This window comes from Cyclospora cayetanensis, unplaced genomic scaffold, assembly GCF_002999335.1.
Source record: "Cyclospora cayetanensis isolate NF1_C8 unplaced genomic scaffold, CcayRef3 CcayRef3_contig_72, whole genome shotgun sequence".
Lineage (NCBI taxonomy): Eukaryota > Apicomplexa > Conoidasida > Eucoccidiorida > Eimeriidae > Cyclospora > Cyclospora cayetanensis.
The window spans coordinates 54,004-69,281 of NW_020312723.1; the positions used below are offsets into that span (position 1 = coordinate 54,004).

At 58.7% G+C, this 15,278-nt stretch overlaps 2 protein-coding genes across 2 annotated transcripts; one reads left to right on the forward strand and one right to left on the reverse strand.

Moving 5' to 3' along the window:
- Positions 1–716: 716 nt before the first annotated feature.
- LOC34623930 (trithorax group protein osa) lies at positions 717–7,223 on the reverse strand. Its single transcript, XM_026335547.1, has 10 exons — positions 7,139–7,223; positions 6,495–6,578; positions 5,934–6,187; positions 5,642–5,719; positions 5,409–5,516; positions 3,534–4,226; positions 2,754–2,909; positions 2,280–2,400; positions 1,205–1,827; positions 717–1,049 (listed from the first exon to the last, which is right to left on the reverse strand). The coding sequence occupies exons 1-10, from the start codon at positions 7,221–7,223 to the stop codon at positions 717–719; spliced, it is 2,535 nt and encodes an 844-aa protein (XP_026191332.1).
- A 5,454-nt stretch (positions 7,224–12,677) lies between these two features.
- LOC34623931 (ribosome biogenesis protein WDR12 homolog) lies at positions 12,678–15,073 on the forward strand. Its single transcript, XM_026335548.1, has 4 exons — positions 12,678–12,929; positions 13,097–13,203; positions 13,369–13,505; positions 14,007–15,073. Exons 1-4 carry the CDS (start codon positions 12,678–12,680, stop codon positions 15,071–15,073), a joined length of 1,563 nt encoding a protein of 520 aa, XP_026191333.1.
- The last annotated feature ends 205 nt before the right edge of the window (positions 15,074–15,278 follow it).

Sequence of the window (15,278 nt, forward strand, 5' to 3'; positions counted from 1 at the left end):
CTTACAGCAGCAAGTGAGGCCTCATACAGCAGCAAGTGGGGCCTCATACAGCAGCAAGTGGGGCCTCATACAGCCGCAAGTGGGGCCTCATACAGCCGCAAGTGAGGCCTCATACAGCCGCAAGTGAGAGGGTGGACTTCCCGCCGTGCAGCAGCAGCAGCAGTGGCTGTGGAGTGTCGCCTTCCTGCCTGCAAGTGCGCTAACCTCAGCTGGAGGCGAGAAGAGGGCCCCTCATGGCCTCGACGGCTCTTTGAAGGGCGACGAGAGACAAGAGCAGCCGAAACTGCAGGCCGTTTTAGTTCGCCGTGCCCTCCAGTTACTGGAAGCTTTGTCTGAAAACTCTTGAACATCCAGAGCCCCTTTGCCTCAGCGCAGCTTTGATGGCTGCCCTGCTGTGTGTCGTGAGGCCTCTAGTGTGTGTCTGTGTCTGTGTCTGTGTGTGTATGTATGTCTACCTCCGTTCCGCCATCTACGCCGCTTCTTCGTCGAAACGAGCTAAATGTGGCTAATCTCAAGGAACCGCCACGCTTCCTCCTGCAGCCCAGCAACCACCACGCAGGCCGCTATCGCGCTGCAAAGCGACTGCTTTTCTCTGCACTCCCCTGCAGCTGCCGCAGCAGCAGTTACGGCTATTGTACAGTGGGGTTGCCAACCCGCCTCAGGCAGCCTCCTCACTCGAGCGCGAACTCCCCAACTACTGGACCTGCGCTTACCCCTCAGGGGCATGCCAAGTCCAGGGGGGCCCCCCTCAGCGAAGTGCCGTTGCTGCCGCTTGGCTGCGGAGGCGGCGAGGGCCCACTAGGGGCTTCTGCAGGGTCTGCAGGGGGCCCCCCTCCGGCTGACACCGGTGAGACAACGGCCACTGAGGGGTGAGGAGAGGGGATAGGAGTGGATGCTGCTCCAGGGGCACCCTGCCCTCCTCCGATCGAGGAGACGGTGCCATGGTGGTGCAGCAGCAGCTGCTGCTGCTGCTGCGCGCCTCCCCCAGGCACGAAGGGGCCGCCTCCACGCACGTGCATCTGCTGCTGCTGGTACTGCTGCTGCTGGTGCTGCGCAGAAAGCGAGACAGAAGCACAAGGAAGCATCCCCTCCAGCGTCGCGTTGCACACCCTCGAGGCAGCAAGGACCCCTCCGACCTCCTCCTGTGGCAGCAACTTCTGCTGCTGCTTCCCTGCTACCGCCTGCACTGCGCCGCGAAACTCACCCTGCTTCCATGAAGGCCAGCCTTGTGCGAGGGCCCCTTATGACCCCCGGGGGCCCCCCCGGGGCCCCCCCCTCCACGGCCTCCCAGGTGGGGAGACACCCCAGCGCCGCGTGGACCTTGCTGTGTGGGGGTAGGCGAGGAGGCTGCATCGTCAGACCCTGCAGCCTCTTGGTGCTGCTGCTGCTGCTGCTGATGCGCGTTGGGAGACACCCCTCCCTGGTGCTGGTGCCTCGGCTGCTTGCCCGTGGACCCTAGATGCGATGCAGGGTGCTGCTGCTGCTGCTGCTGCTGCTGCTGCTGCTGCTGCTGCTGCTGCGGTTGTTGTTGTTCCTGCTGCTGCTGTGGGGGCCCCGCCGTGGCAACAGACAAAAGCGCATACGGGTGCCCGGGGGGCAGCTGGGGGGCCGCCGCGTACATCACGGGATAGGGCAGCGAGCCGGGGGCCCCTGGGGGGCCCCCTAAGGCGGCGTTCGGGAGGAGCAGCGGCTGTCCAAAGCCGAAGAGGGGAGACGTAGGGACTGACGGGCGGTGCAGCCGCACTGCACATGCAGCACAAAGGCGCCAGCCGCACCAACACACACACGACACACACCCACTGGCTCGCGCCCACACCAAAGGGTTCTCTTTCCCGAGGGGCAGACAGGGAGCACGTTCAGATTTTTGAAGGAAGAAGGCTAGGGTGGCTGCTTAGCCTACGGGGAAACGGAGGCGCCAGAGACCCCATGCCTTCCATGGAAGGAACGGCATAGGGAGATCCCGAGGGGGCGTCGCTCCATATTTCCGTGTAGGACTGCTCGCCTGCAGGAAGGAAAAACGCGGCGCATGCAAGCCTGAGCTCCTCCTCCAGCAGCCCTCAGCTTTGCGTGCGCTTTGGCAGCAGGGGAAAGGGTGCAAAAGGGGGAAGGGGGGCATGGCCATCCCCAGAGCAAGAAAGATGGCACCGCCTTCACAGCGCAGTCGAGAGAAGCGGCAACAGCGCAAGAAGAGACATCGAAGGGAGAAGGGAGGGGGGCGAAAGGGCACCTGCTGCCCCGCAAGAAGGCTGAAAAGGGCCTCCTCCGTCTCCCCACGGCGCTAACACCAGGCCCCAACAACCCCACACACAGCGTTGCCGCTGCCAGCGAGACACGCCCCCCTCCCGCCTCCCGCCTCCCCCAAAACAAGGCACTCCCACATCTATGCACATGTTCCTTCACCTCCGCCAGTGTCGTGTCCAGATAAATATACATAAACATAAACATACATGTACATAAATATACATAAACATGTATATATATATATTAATATCCAGCGTCTCGAGCGACAAAATCGAAAATCCTCAAAGCTCACCAAGTGGCTCCCAATCGGGCCCAGAGACCTCAGGGGGGGCATGCTCCGTCAGAGCGCCGGCAATAGAATTCAGAAAACTCCACAGCGTTGGACCGTGCAGAGGAGTGCCAGCGCGTCCCTTGCCCTTCTGCGACGTGTATGAAGAAAGACACACGCACCCGCATGCAAAAAAAGCCCCATTCCGAGAAAAACGCGGCTTCGTGACTCGCCACGCGCGAACCTGCACACGCGCCTCTTTCCTCAGCAACAAAGCGGCGGCGGAAGCAACAGACCCCCCGCCCACTACGGTGAAGGCTTCGCACACCTGCTCATAAGGAGACGCAAAGGGCGAGAGCTTGAGGGGCCCCATGTGGCGTGGGCACCCCCCAGGGGCCCCCTGCTGGCCCACAGGGGCCCCCCCTCCCTGCTGCAGCACGGGTCGGAGGTGATGCGGAGGGGGCCCAGGCTGATGCTGAACCGTTCCAGGGGGCAGCACCGTATACGGCTGCATGCATGCGTCGAAAGCAAGCGCAAGCACACACGAAAAAAGAGGCGACTCTCAGAGAGATCCTCGGGTTTCCGCTCAGCCTGCATGCTGCTCCTTGGCTCGGGATTCTGCCTCTGCATGCGTCGAGGAAGCAAGCACTTTCCGAAGGCCATTTTTGCCCCCTATCGCGAGCGCATGGCTCTCTCCCTCTCTCCCCCTAACCGGCGGCTTCGACTCGCAAAAGAGGCGCACAAGAAGCACCGCCTTCCCCATCGCCCTGACCGTAACTTTCCGCCTCCCTCACAGACAGCAACAACACAGCCTCGTGTTAACTCCCTCTCCCCCTTGCCTTCACTATTCTCCCTCTCCCCCCTGCCTTCACTATTCTCCCTCTCCCCCCTGCCTTCACTATTCTCCCTCTCCCCCTTGCCTTCACTATTCTCCCTATCCCCTTTGACTCCTCCTCCCGCTCCTGTTCGCCGCTCTACACGGCCCTCCCCTCTTCTCCCTCCGCGTGTTCCCTTTCCGCCTCACCGGCATGCCCATGGGGTACCCCGCATGCGCAAAAGGGGGGCCCTCCGCCGGTCCAAAGGTGCCCCCCAGCGCAAGAGCCGTCGAATCCACCACAAGCGCTGCCTCGGAAGGATCTCCTAAGAGGCCCCCCGGAGTGGAGGGGCCCCGATACGCCTGAGGCGCAGCTCCCCCCGCACTCCCCGCCGATCCATACACCCCCAAAGGCGGAGGCGGCACATGCAAGGCGGGGGCCCCCCCTCCAGCGAGGGATTGCGGAGGAGGAGGAGCCCTTCCTGCTGCTGCAACCGGCTGCTGCTGCTGCTGCTGCTGCTGCTGCTGACTGGTGCTGTTATTCTTGTCGGCTGCGTCTGACGCTCTGGCAGCGACTCCCTGCAAAGGAGGGGGTCCTGGTGCCTGCTGGGGAATCCCCGCATTCTGTCGACTCATTCCATTCAACCCCGTGGCAGAGCTGCCTGCAGCAGCGAAGCGATAACTGGCAGCAGCGGCTGCTGCATGCGAGGAGGGAGTTGCGGGGGTAAAGCAGTTGGCGTGTGGGTTGAACTGGAAACACTTTTTCCCGCCGTTGCTCGAAGTAGGAGACGCCGCTGCCGCTGCTGTTGCCGCTTGTTGCTGCTGCTGTTGTTGCTGCTGCTGTTGCTGCTGTTGCTGCTGCTGGCCATCTGCAGCACCGCTCCCCGCGTCTGCTGCTGCTGCTGCTGCTGCTGCCAGTACGCCTCCTGCTGGCACCGCAGCAGCAGCAATGACAGCACATCGAAGGAAAGCCCCCATCCCAGCCAGTGCCTTCTTCCAAACCCCCACCCAAGGCAGCACAGCAGCAAAAACCTAGACACCAGCGAGTCTGCAGCTACGACCCCCTCTCCTCTCCTCTCCAGCCCCCCCACGCAAACACACCCACATTCCCACTCCCTACAGGGCAAGCGCACCGCTAGGAGAGCAGGCAAACAACGCACTGGCAGCGGAGGAGGTTCCCGCAGAGTCTCGAGTTGCATCCCTTCCCTCACTCTCAGCTAGCGCAGCAGGCGGCAAACCAACGCCGACTTTCCGTCTGCAGCACAAATCTTCGGAAAAAGCAGCGCGTTCAAAGGGTCACGACACAACCCCCGGCAAAGCGACAGCAGCATCAACCAGTCATACATGTATAAATTCACATTTGCATGCAAATATGCGAATCCCATGAAAAAAAAGGCCGACTGCAGCAAGCAAGAGAAAGCTGAGCTGAGCTGCGCGGAAGACCCTCCCCAACGAACCAAAAAAACAAAAGCAACAGCAAGCCGACGGGGAGCACGAGTTTTTCTGCTGCCTCACCCGTCAAGAATCTGCTGGATCTGCTTAGAGGAGTTGATCAGCTGCATCTTTTCTTGCTGCTTGCGGTCCCCACATTTCGCGGGGGAGGAACCCTCCGCAGCCTTCTTCTTGAAGCGCAGCCACACCTGACAGCGAAGGCAAATGCGCAGCACGTCGAACCTTTGAGACTGCCTCGAGACGCCATGCAGCGCCGGGAACAGTCTGAGCTCAAGCAAGAACGGCTGCAGGGAGCTTCCCGACACGTGGCGGCAGCAAAGCAGAGAGGGGGGGGCGCTCCAGGATAAGAACCAGCGCGAGACAAGAGACACTGGAAGCGGAAGGCCCCTGCACACGCACCTGCTGCGCGCGCTCGTCAATCTTTGGCAACGAATGCTCCAAATTGAGTGCGTTGAACACACGGGAGGCTTGCAGAGCAGGCGACCTGAGGGGAGAGGAGGCGGCACACAGACAGAGACAGGGATGGGGAACAGACAGAGAGACAGAGACAGAGAGACAGAGGAAGAGAGACAGACAGATATGAGCACGGTGCCACGGAAGGAAGGCCACACTCCTGAGTGCCCTGATGCCTACCGATTCGATGGCGAGCCACCTGTAATCATCGCCCTCATGGCGGGAGTGTTGTGTTGCTGCTGCTGATGCTGATGCTGCTGATGCGCATTGAGGGGGTCTGCATCTCGACTGTTGCCACCGCCCCCGTCTCGCATCCCTGCAGAGGGCCCAGCCTGCCCGTCTAGTGCTGCAGCAGCTGCTGCTGCTGCAGATCCGTGTTGCTGTTGCTGCAGCGAGGCTGGCGATACAGCTACTTGTCCAGCAGCACCCACGTGGCGGCGCGCGTAAGCTCCCGTGTTTCGAACGGCGCTGAAGAGGGCCTCCTCGTCTTCCTGGAGGCGCAAAAAGCAGTTACGCAGCAGTGGCACACCTCGTCGACACAGGAATACAGCAGCAGACGTGCACGAACCGCAGCAGCGGCAGAACGATCCGCCTTTTCCCTCCTCCCTGGCTCCTGCCAGTAAGCGGCCTGGCTTCCCCACGCCTTCCTTGGCATCCTCGGGGTGGAGCGCTCTCGCGGAATTGCGTCATCTGTTCAGCACTCACGCCATCGGCTTCTAACAACGAATCCTTGTGTCGCAATCCTGCCTCAGCTTCCATTTCCTTCGCCAGACGGTTCGCCTTAGCCCGCAGGTGCAACGGCACGCTGCTCTTGTCCAGAGGCGTTGTGTAGAGCTCCTCCTTGTACGTCGAACAGACGCCAAAACGCTCTCGATTATCCTTGAACTGATCCCACGCGGGTGCGCCAGCAGGGCCGCATCCGGCCGCCTCTTCCAGCGTCTGCAGCGGCGCATCCGCGTCTAAGAAAACACCCCACACATACACACCCCGTGACAGAGGGAGACGCCCACCGAGCATGTGCCTCTCCAAGAAAGGCGCAGACGGGCGCACCTACGCCGCCACTCTCCCTAAGGCCAGCGCATTCCTCTGAATTCGTGAATGCAGAAACATGGATGTGTGTGTGCATATGGATGCCCACGAATATGCATGTGTGTATACACAGAATCTGTACATACGTATCTACATAGTACATGCACAGGTGTGTGTGCACACATCTTCAGGCCGACTGAGGAGCCCTCAAAAGGAAGCCGTTGCATCCCTTCTTACCCCCTCCATTCCACCTAACGAGAGGTCTCAGTCCAGAGCATCCTCCTCCCCCTGCCTCCGCCTTTGCCGCCGCAATCTGCGCGTCTGTCTGAAACACCGACGCGCTGCCTTCAGAGGCCCCTCCGGAAGACCCTTGGGGGGCCCCCCCACCCCCGTGGTGACGACGGAATTCCCCCCCCACTCGACCCTGCACAGACGGACGGGGGCAGAGTGTGCACGTGCGACGCCGCAGCTTCGAAGTGCCACACACACGCGCTTGCCAAAGGGCACGGACAGAACCAGACACGCATCCGCAGAGACGCGAAGACAAGGAGAAAAAGCGATCAAAGAGAAAACAGAGAAACAGCGAAAGAAAGACAGTGGCAGGGCCTAAACGCGCACCAGCACAGAATGCATGCGGTAGCAGGTGCTCGGGCAGGCGCGTGCGAAATCGATCAACAGCCACGGGGATTTACTCTCAGCAGATCGCTTGGGGAGCACACACGGATTCACTCCACAGAAAGCTGCCGCAGGCGCCAGCCTAGGAGCTCGAGCGCTTTTTAAACAAAATTAACTCAGTTCACTCCCTCCAACGCAACCCCTCGCCGCACCAACTTACCCACGCATTCATTTGGCGACCGCCTGTCTGCTGATGCTGGTGCTGCGATTCTCTGCGGAAGACTGAAGGTCGGTCTCCTCCGCCCACGTTCGACCCTCCATCTCCTTCTCGCCTTTCTGCAAAGCCGCCATCCTTCTTATCGCCAAAGCCTCGCCGCTCCCCCAAGGGCCTTTGAGGGCTCTGAGCAGATTGGTTCCTAGATCTCACGCCTCCCTCGCGTGCCTGCAGCAGCAACAAAAACAGCTTAAGCGACGCAGTCCAAGATTCGCATACACAAATACACACAAATACACATACGTACACAAATACACATACGTACACACATACATACACAAATACACACAAATACACATACGTACACACATACATACACAAATACACACATATACACATACATACACACAAATACACATACGTACACACATATACACAAATACACACATACACACATATACACATACATACACAAATACACACAAATACACATACATACACACATACATACACAAATACACATACATACACACATACATACACAAATACACACATATACACATACATACACAAATACACACAAATACACATACATATACACATACATATACACATACATATACAAATACACACATACACGTGCAAACCGCGAAAGGGGGCCTCCTAGAGAGAAGGCGGTGCGAGAAGGCCTAATCCAGATGTTTTTGCACGGAGCGAAAAGGGGGTTTCTCGAGAAGCTGAGAAGAGGGTCGCGCTACCAGGGGGACTGATGTGGTGCATTTGACGTGACTGGAGTCTGCCCGATGTGTGTGTGTGTGTGTCTCTCTCTCTTACGCCGCCTTGTGCGTTGGTTGGAGGGCACGAGAAGCGTCCCTCAGAGCCCCCATTCCCTCCCTGGCAGCTTCCCGCAGTAACAAAAGGCGAGCGCCTTCCTCCAGCGGCTGCCCTGCTGCTGCCGCCTCCCCCTTGGGGATGCTGGTCGCTTCTGCCCATTTCGAAGCAGTGTTTGTGTGGTCCTCGATGAAGAAAGCCTTCTCCGAGCAGTGCGCGTTCCGCGAAGGGGAAACAAGCGACGAGAAGAGGGGGCGGGAGGGGAGAGGCGGGAAGAGGGCGAGGTCTGTCAGATGCCTCTAGGGGATGTGTGTTGACGGAGCCTACGCGTCGTCAGCGTGAGACACGAGGGAAAAAAGCCGGCACAGCGGGGGGAAGAGGGGAAAAGCGTTGCAAGGCTTCGCCACGCCGTTCCTCGAGGAGACTCCCTGGGGTGTTCAGCTAGGGAGGAGGAGCAGCAAGACGAGCCCTTTTAGCGCTCGTGGCGGCACTGCGCCGCAGCAGCCGACTTGCTTGCGACTCGGCGGCGTGCGCAGCTTCTGAGGGGCCCTAGGGAAGGAGTGAACGTGGGGCATGCAGGGGGAAAAAGCTCAAGTCGCAGCAGTCGCGGGTGCCTCTTCGAGAGCCGGCAAGGAAGGCGCAGGAGTGAAGGCCAGTGCTCGGGGAGGCAGCGCGATGTAGCTCCCAGCACGAAGCGAGAAAGTGCGCATCGAGTGCAAGCCGCTGCGCAAAGAGGCTTACAGACCAAGGAGCTGTGAAAGGGCGCAGCTCGTCAGCAGAGGGAGACCCCCCTGGGTAGCGGCTGCCGCGCGTTTGCCACAGAAGAGCAGTGTGAGTTTCCACACGCGCACAAGGGATGGAAGCAGACCAAAGTCCTCTTTGTTTCTTATTTTAGAGCCTCGAGAGACGCCAAGGCTGAGAGACAGACGCTTCCGAGGGGCCTGGACTGGGAGCCTCCAGCCCACGATCGAAGAGTAACAGCATGTGTACCGTGCGGAGGGTGGCAGCCCCCTGTCCTTGTTGCCCGCCTTAGACTCTAGTTTTGCGGCGCGCTTGGGTTCTATAGAATTAAAGTGCGTGCAATTGCATTATTAGGCTCGCAGATCTCAGGGATGCACGCTCGCAGGGTCCCCTCCCCCCCTCGTCACGAGGGTGCTACAGCCTCCACGAACGGCCCCCTCCTCGAGCTCTGCTTGGCCTCGCCTGCCAGCGTGAATCGCCTAAATAATGCTTAAAACGCCGTCCGGACGGGTTCAGAGCGGTCTACTGCGGTAAAGGGGGCGCATTCTGTGCCCAGCGCTAGGAAATGAAGTCCTCTCTGCCTGGGCGCGCTTAGGCGCTGCTCTGTGCGTGTGTATGCGTTTTAATCCTCCGGCTCAGTCAGTCCTGCCGTGTCTCGTGGCTCGCTACGACTACCGAGGAGGGGGCATGCTAGTAGGCACGCCTGGCCGGAGCCAGTGGGGGGCCCACCGAGGCAGAGTGGAGGGGGGTGGCGAAATAGGAAGGGGGCCGCACCCTGTCAATGCGCTTGCATCCACGAGGCGTCTAAGACACCTTCTAGAGTCTGTGCATTGCTGCTTCTCCAACTGTTAAGCCTCTGGAGGCTTCAGGGAGGTACGCAAGTAAAATTCTTCCTCAGAGCTCCCCGTCTTTTTCCCTCATCTCAAAGGCCTCTACCCTGAGGGCAGGCCAGAAAGCCAGTAGGTTGTGTCTTAAAAACACACCGTCTGCGCTCCCCGCAAAGGGGCACACACACACACACACTGTCACCCAGTAACACGACCTACATGCTCACAGCATGCGTCCTTCGCAACCGGAGGCAACGGGCTCTGCAACACCCCAAATATTAGGCGAGCCAAAACACGCATTCAATCCTCGTGAAAACCCAGTCATGTCCATCCACTGCTGTAGCTACAGCCAAAGTGCCGCTTGGCGCTCTGAAGATCAATATGCACCCTGCAGGGACGCACAGGCTCACACTCTGGCAAACCTGGCTCGCAGCCCGAGGTAGCCGGTGTCTGACACTGCGCTTCCCTCAATGCCAAGTGGGAGCAAGTTATCCTCCAGCGTGGTGCAGAGAAAGCCATGGGCAAACTCTGTCTGCGCATTCACTGCCCAGTCGATACACACCGATTGGAGTCAGCTAGCTAGAGTATTAAGGACAATGCAGACACCAGGGGGCTACGGGCTCAAGCCACAACTCAGCAACGCTAGGGCTTGCGAGGGGTTTCGTACGCTAAGCCTCTCTGCAAGTGCAGTTTGGTCCGCCACGTTGTGATGGCGCCTTTGGTCACACAGGTTGTGTCTGTACGTGCCTGACAGATACCCTGTAAGACACTGGCCGAATTATCCAAGGTTTTTTGAAGCGTTGAATAACCGTGCTGTGTTTTCGTAAGTCTTATCGACTGCAGAGTACGGTTAGCTCGCTACAAGAAGACAGTGTTGCGTGTGTGTCTTTTAAATACTTTGTTCAACCAGCTGTGAAGGCTCAACGTGCTCCGAGGTGCAGCTACGCACACCCAGCTATTCCTCTGCCCTGCTGCGGGGACTATGAGAGGTCAGCGCAAGGCCAAGGAGTGTGGTCTCTTGGAAAGCGCTTGACAGCTTTCAGTCAAGTTTGCATACAGCCCGGAGTCAGTGTCTCACTGCAGAGGCTTTTGATCCAACGTTGCGCACAAGGACTTGGGTTGAAGACACTGACCTACAAAGTACCCTTCCTTCACGGTACAGACGACTTTAATACACCGAAAGAGGCCACTGCTGCCCACATTGCACTTAGTCATGCACACAGGGGAAGTGTGAGCTGTAGGGTCCTCGTGCACGTAGGGTGCGCATGCGGTCTTCCTCCTCCTGCTGCTGCACTTAACCCTTCAACTTTTCTTGTTGCCGGCAGCTCAGAAGGAAACTTCGTGCCTGATGCTGAAACTCCGCTTGCTCTAAGGGACTCCCAAGCCATCTCATAAGGCCAATGAACCCGATTGCTAACTGCAGGGTTACATTTGCCTGAGGAGCTTTTTCTTGAGCGCCTCTCCCAATGTGGCATTCCACTGCCTGCAGAACAGGCTGCCCGCCTACATTTGGTTGCTTAGGGCAACAGCACACATACATGAGGTTCTTCTTGTGGGGGCATCGTGAGATTTCCTAGGACAGCATCAGAGAGTCGAACACAAAGGAACAATCCCACCACGCTAGCCGTAACCAGAGGTGCGCAAGGCCCTTGAATGAAGCCTTCCTGCTGAGACACTGACTCTGGGGTTTACACAAACTTTTCAGAAAGTTACTAAGTTCTTTCAGCGGCCCAGTCTTTCTCACACCCTCCGATATGAGGAGAGAGCGACAGGTGAAACACGTGCAGCTGCACCCTCTAAGCAGGCCGAGCAACCACAGCTCTTGCACACAGTATCTAAGGCACGTACTCACAACATAGCATCTTCTCGTATCGAGCCACAGTGCTCCAATCAAACTTCAGAGAATAAGACATGTGAATGCACAATACAATTAGTCAACTGTTCACTAATTCTTTATCAAGTACATCCAGTGTAGCAACAAGTATGTAAGCGTGATTCGCCCGCTACATGAAGAAAGCGAGCAAGGGAAGCAGGGATTCCTTTTGGAAGAACAATCGGTAGCTTCAAGTTTTGTATTGTGTTTGGTGCTCACTGTCCCCCTACGGAGATCTTAGACGCAGCGTTTCATGGCCTTCGGAGATGAAATTTGTATCGACATTCTCTGTGTGTTCACACACGTTTTTGTTTCAGAGGAAGGATTAGCTCCCCACTAAAGGGATTCTAGGTGTGTACTTTGAACTGCCCGCCTGAACGTTGTGCCTCCGCCTACGCAGGAGGCTCTCCCACATGAGACAAGTAATATGCAAGTTCGACGACATGTTGGTCTCAAGACTCGACTGCATTGTTCACCATGAAGTTCCCTTCGGAAATACAAGGGTAAAAAGCGGTGGATGCAGATGGGTCTTGAATCCTGTGCAGAGGGAGTTTCGCCGAACACGCTGGCTCTCCTTCCATTTCCGTGACTCATTATCGTTCGGACCTCTACTCCCCCGCCCTTCGTCCATCTGTTTCCCCATCTAAGCGCGACCCCCGCTCAGCTAAAACCAACCCTCGCTGCACGTCAAGTCCGTTTGTGTTTTGCTGTCAGAGGCTTCGCAGGGCGCAAAGGCTAGGAAAGCAGCCGTCAGAGAGAGGCATCAGCGGGAATTAATGCAATGCCCACCCCAAGCACGCAAGCGGCAGCACCAGTCAACAGCACAAGTTCAAATTCGGGCAGAAACCTAGCGAGCACCACCTATGCCACATGACCAACAGCAGCTCAGCCAGCTGAACGTGTTTCCCAACAGCAGCTCGGCCAGATGAACGTGCTTCCCAACAGCAGCTCCTACTTTCAGTTTTGCCCCTGAATCGAAGTAAGCCTCTGGAGTTCCCTCAGAGGGGCCCTCTGAGCCGGTGGGGCCCCATCAAGACGCTACCCGGGGCCCCCATGGCCTCGGGGCAGTACGCCGCCCTTCCGGCCCAAGGGGCCCCCAGATTTCTGCTTGTTGTGCCTGCTTCTTCATTTTGGATGAATAAATTTCAAAACAGAGCCTTTTAAACATAGGATCAGCCCGTAGGCGTGCCCTGTTCGCCCCACACGCACGGCACTTCGGTGGCCTTCCTGTCTTTTCTGCGCCCATTTCCTCTTCCCATGGGTTTAAACGTCCAGGAAGTGGATTGATTTGAGAGCCTCCGGAAGGCGGCAAACGCACGATGGCGCTGCGGGGCCCCCCTACCGGCCTCAAAGCCGTGTTGAAGCCCTCATGGCTCGAAGACGAACACGCGTCGGAGGAGGCATCTGCAGCAACCCTGCAGCAGCACGCTGCCAAGGAGTCGGGCGAGATCGGGAGCGTCGGAGGTGCTAGGGCTTATGTTTTCTTTACCACAGATCTGCCTGAACCCCTGCGATTACCCCAAGAGCCGCTGAGCATTGAGGCGTCCCTGCGGCGCGGTGACCTCTCCAAGGCAAGAAGAGGACCTTCCCTCTCCAACTAGCTCCATACCTGGCCCTTTTGCGTTCGTGCGTAGCGCTTCTTCACGGCAGGAAGCCTCGACGGGGTGCGTGTGCATGTGTTTGAGTGTGCTTGTGCTGTGCCGCTGCCCCTCCCTCCGCGCTGTGGGTGGATCTACAGCTCGTGAATCGGCTGTTGACGGAGAAGGATCCAGATGCGTGGCCGATACCGCAGCCGCTGGACTTCCTGGTTGACGGGAAGACCTTTCTTAGGGGCTCTTTGAAGGAGTAAGCTGCCCCCCTTCGTCCTAAACTAGGCAACGCACTGCTCCCCCTTCTTTGTCGTGGGCTTCTGTCTCTCTCTCTGCTCTTTGCCGAACAAACGCCTTCTGCGCGCCTTCGGGAGGCTTCAGGGTTCGCGGTAAGCGCAGCTTCGGGGGGCTTTGTGCGCAGGCACATGCAGCAGCATGCCATGACAGCCGAGGTTGCAGTGCGGCTGCACTACCAGCTGGCTATGCGCAAGGGGGAAGAACATGTGCTGCCTCCTGCCCCCGACTGGATTTCGGAGGTTGCCGTGCCCTCTTCCAAAGGTGCGTGGCGTGTGTTTTCTCAAGGTTGCAGAGGGGGGGGGGAGCTTCGGGTGCTGTGTTCTAGAGCTTTGGGTGCTGTGTTCTAGAGCTTCGGGTGCTGTGTTCTGGAGCTTCGGGTGCTGTGTTTTAGAGCTTCGGGTGCTGTGTTTTAGAGCTTCGGGTGCTGTGTTTTAGAGCTTCGGGTGCTGTGTTTTAGAGTTTCGGGTGCTGTGTTCTGGAGCTTCGGGTGCTGTGTTTTAGAGCTTCGGGTGCTGTGTTCTAGAGCTTCGGGTGCTGTGTTTTAGAGCTTCGGGTGCTGTGTTTTAGAGCTTCGGGTGCTGTGTTTTAGAGCTTCGGGTGCTGTGTTTTAGAGCTTCGGGTGCTGTGTTTTAGAGCTTCGGGTGCTGTGTTTTAGGCCCTTATCGGCTGAGAGGGGGGAGGGCTGAAGGCCCCAGTTCTCTTGCGCAGTAGAGAGAGAGACTTTTGGCTAGAGCCTTCTCCGCTGCTTGCTGTGTTTTTTAGGCCCCATCGTGGCGGCTTCGTACGACGGGCATCTGCGGCTGTATTCTGCAGAGACACCCTCTCTGGTGCACGACGTACCCCTCGGACAGGGGCCCCTGACAGGCGTCGCGTCTGTGCGGCTGTGCGGGGGAGAAGGCGAGGCTGTGCTCTGCCTGGCTGCCACGCAGGGAGGGGGCCTCCTTTCTGTCTGTCTCGCAGAAACGGAGAGCCGATGGAGCTCCAGGCTCTGCTTCGCAGGGGCCCATGGGGGCCCCGCAACCTGCGTAGCCGCGCGGCCTAACGGCGAGCTCGCCGCTCTCGGAGGCAGCGACGGCTGCGTCACGCTGTGGAACTGTCGTGCAGCGGCAGAAGCGGCAAAAGCAGAAGCGGCGGAAGCCTCTGAAGGCCAAGGCAGACGGAAGCGTCGCATGGACGCCACTGGCGCGTCGGGGCCCTGTGGCGTTCTCCCGTGTGCTGCACGGGGGTGTGCGGGGGCGTCTGCCTCCTCTGTGCGCGCGATTTCGGATATTCTGTTTGGACTGGACTCCCTAGACGGCCATGCGGTGTCTTCAGGCATGGACGGTTGCCTGTGCCTGTGGAGCCTCGAGGGCAGGCTCGTGTCGCAGTGGCGCTGCGACGCCGTGCCTCTGGGCCTTGCCTTAAGCCCTACGGAGGGCCAAGTGGTAGCCGCGGCGCACGAGGACTGCCGCGTCAGGCTGTGGGATGTGCGCTCGCCTGCAGGCTTGGAGATGGAGGGGCAGGAGGCGGGCAAGGGGGGCCCCCCCCCCTCCCGCGGCTTCTCCCTGCGACAGTCTCTCAAGGGGCGCCACGCGCGACTCCCGTCTGCAGTCTCCTGGTGCCCGAACAACGGCCACCTCGTTGCCTCCGCGGGGCAGGACGGCTGCGTGCTCGTTCAAGACATCAGGGCTTCTGCAGAGCCGCTGGTTGTCTTCAAAGCGCAAGTGGAAGGTGCTCCTGTGCGCCTCCTGAGTTGCACTTGGCTGGCAGACACTGCAGTCGTCACCGGCGGAAGCGACGGGCGAGTGCGGATCCACGGGGTCTTCGCAGGGGCCCGGGGGGAGGGCTGAGGGTCAGGAGACAGTGTTCGCATACGGCGCGCTTGCGCCTTTCTGCACAAAACAGAAAGGACGCACATGCACTTGCACACATACACTTGCACACATACACTTGCACACATACACTTACACATATACACACACATATACACACACATATATACATGCACAAAGAAGCTTCCCTTATTGCGCGGAGACCCCTGTACTCTTAGCAGGC

Excerpts from the sequence above, each read along its gene's own strand:
- LOC34623931 (XM_026335548.1), top strand. The coding sequence starts at position 12,678 with ATGGCGCTGCGGGGCCCCCCTACCGGCCTCAAAGCCGTGTTGAAGCCC. Across the intron at positions 13,204-13,368 it reads CTTAGGGGCTCTTTGAAGGA|GCACATGCAGCAGCATGCCA; the intron begins GTAAGCTGCCCC and ends CTTTGTGCGCAG. Across the intron at positions 13,506-14,006 it reads TGCCGTGCCCTCTTCCAAAG|GCCCCATCGTGGCGGCTTCG; the intron begins GTGCGTGGCGTG and ends TGTGTTTTTTAG.
- LOC34623930 (XM_026335547.1), bottom strand. The coding sequence starts at position 7,223 with ATGGCGGCTTTGCAGAAAGGCGAGAAGGAGATGGAGGGTCGAACGTGG. Across the intron at positions 5,517-5,641 it reads ACGTGGGTGCTGCTGGACAA|TCGAGATGCAGACCCCCTCA; the intron begins GTAGCTGTATCG and ends CGGTGGCAACAG. Across the intron at positions 4,227-5,408 it reads GGTGGCTCGCCATCGAATCG|GCAGCAGCAGCAGACGCGGG; the intron begins GTAGGCATCAGG and ends GCAGCAGCAGCA.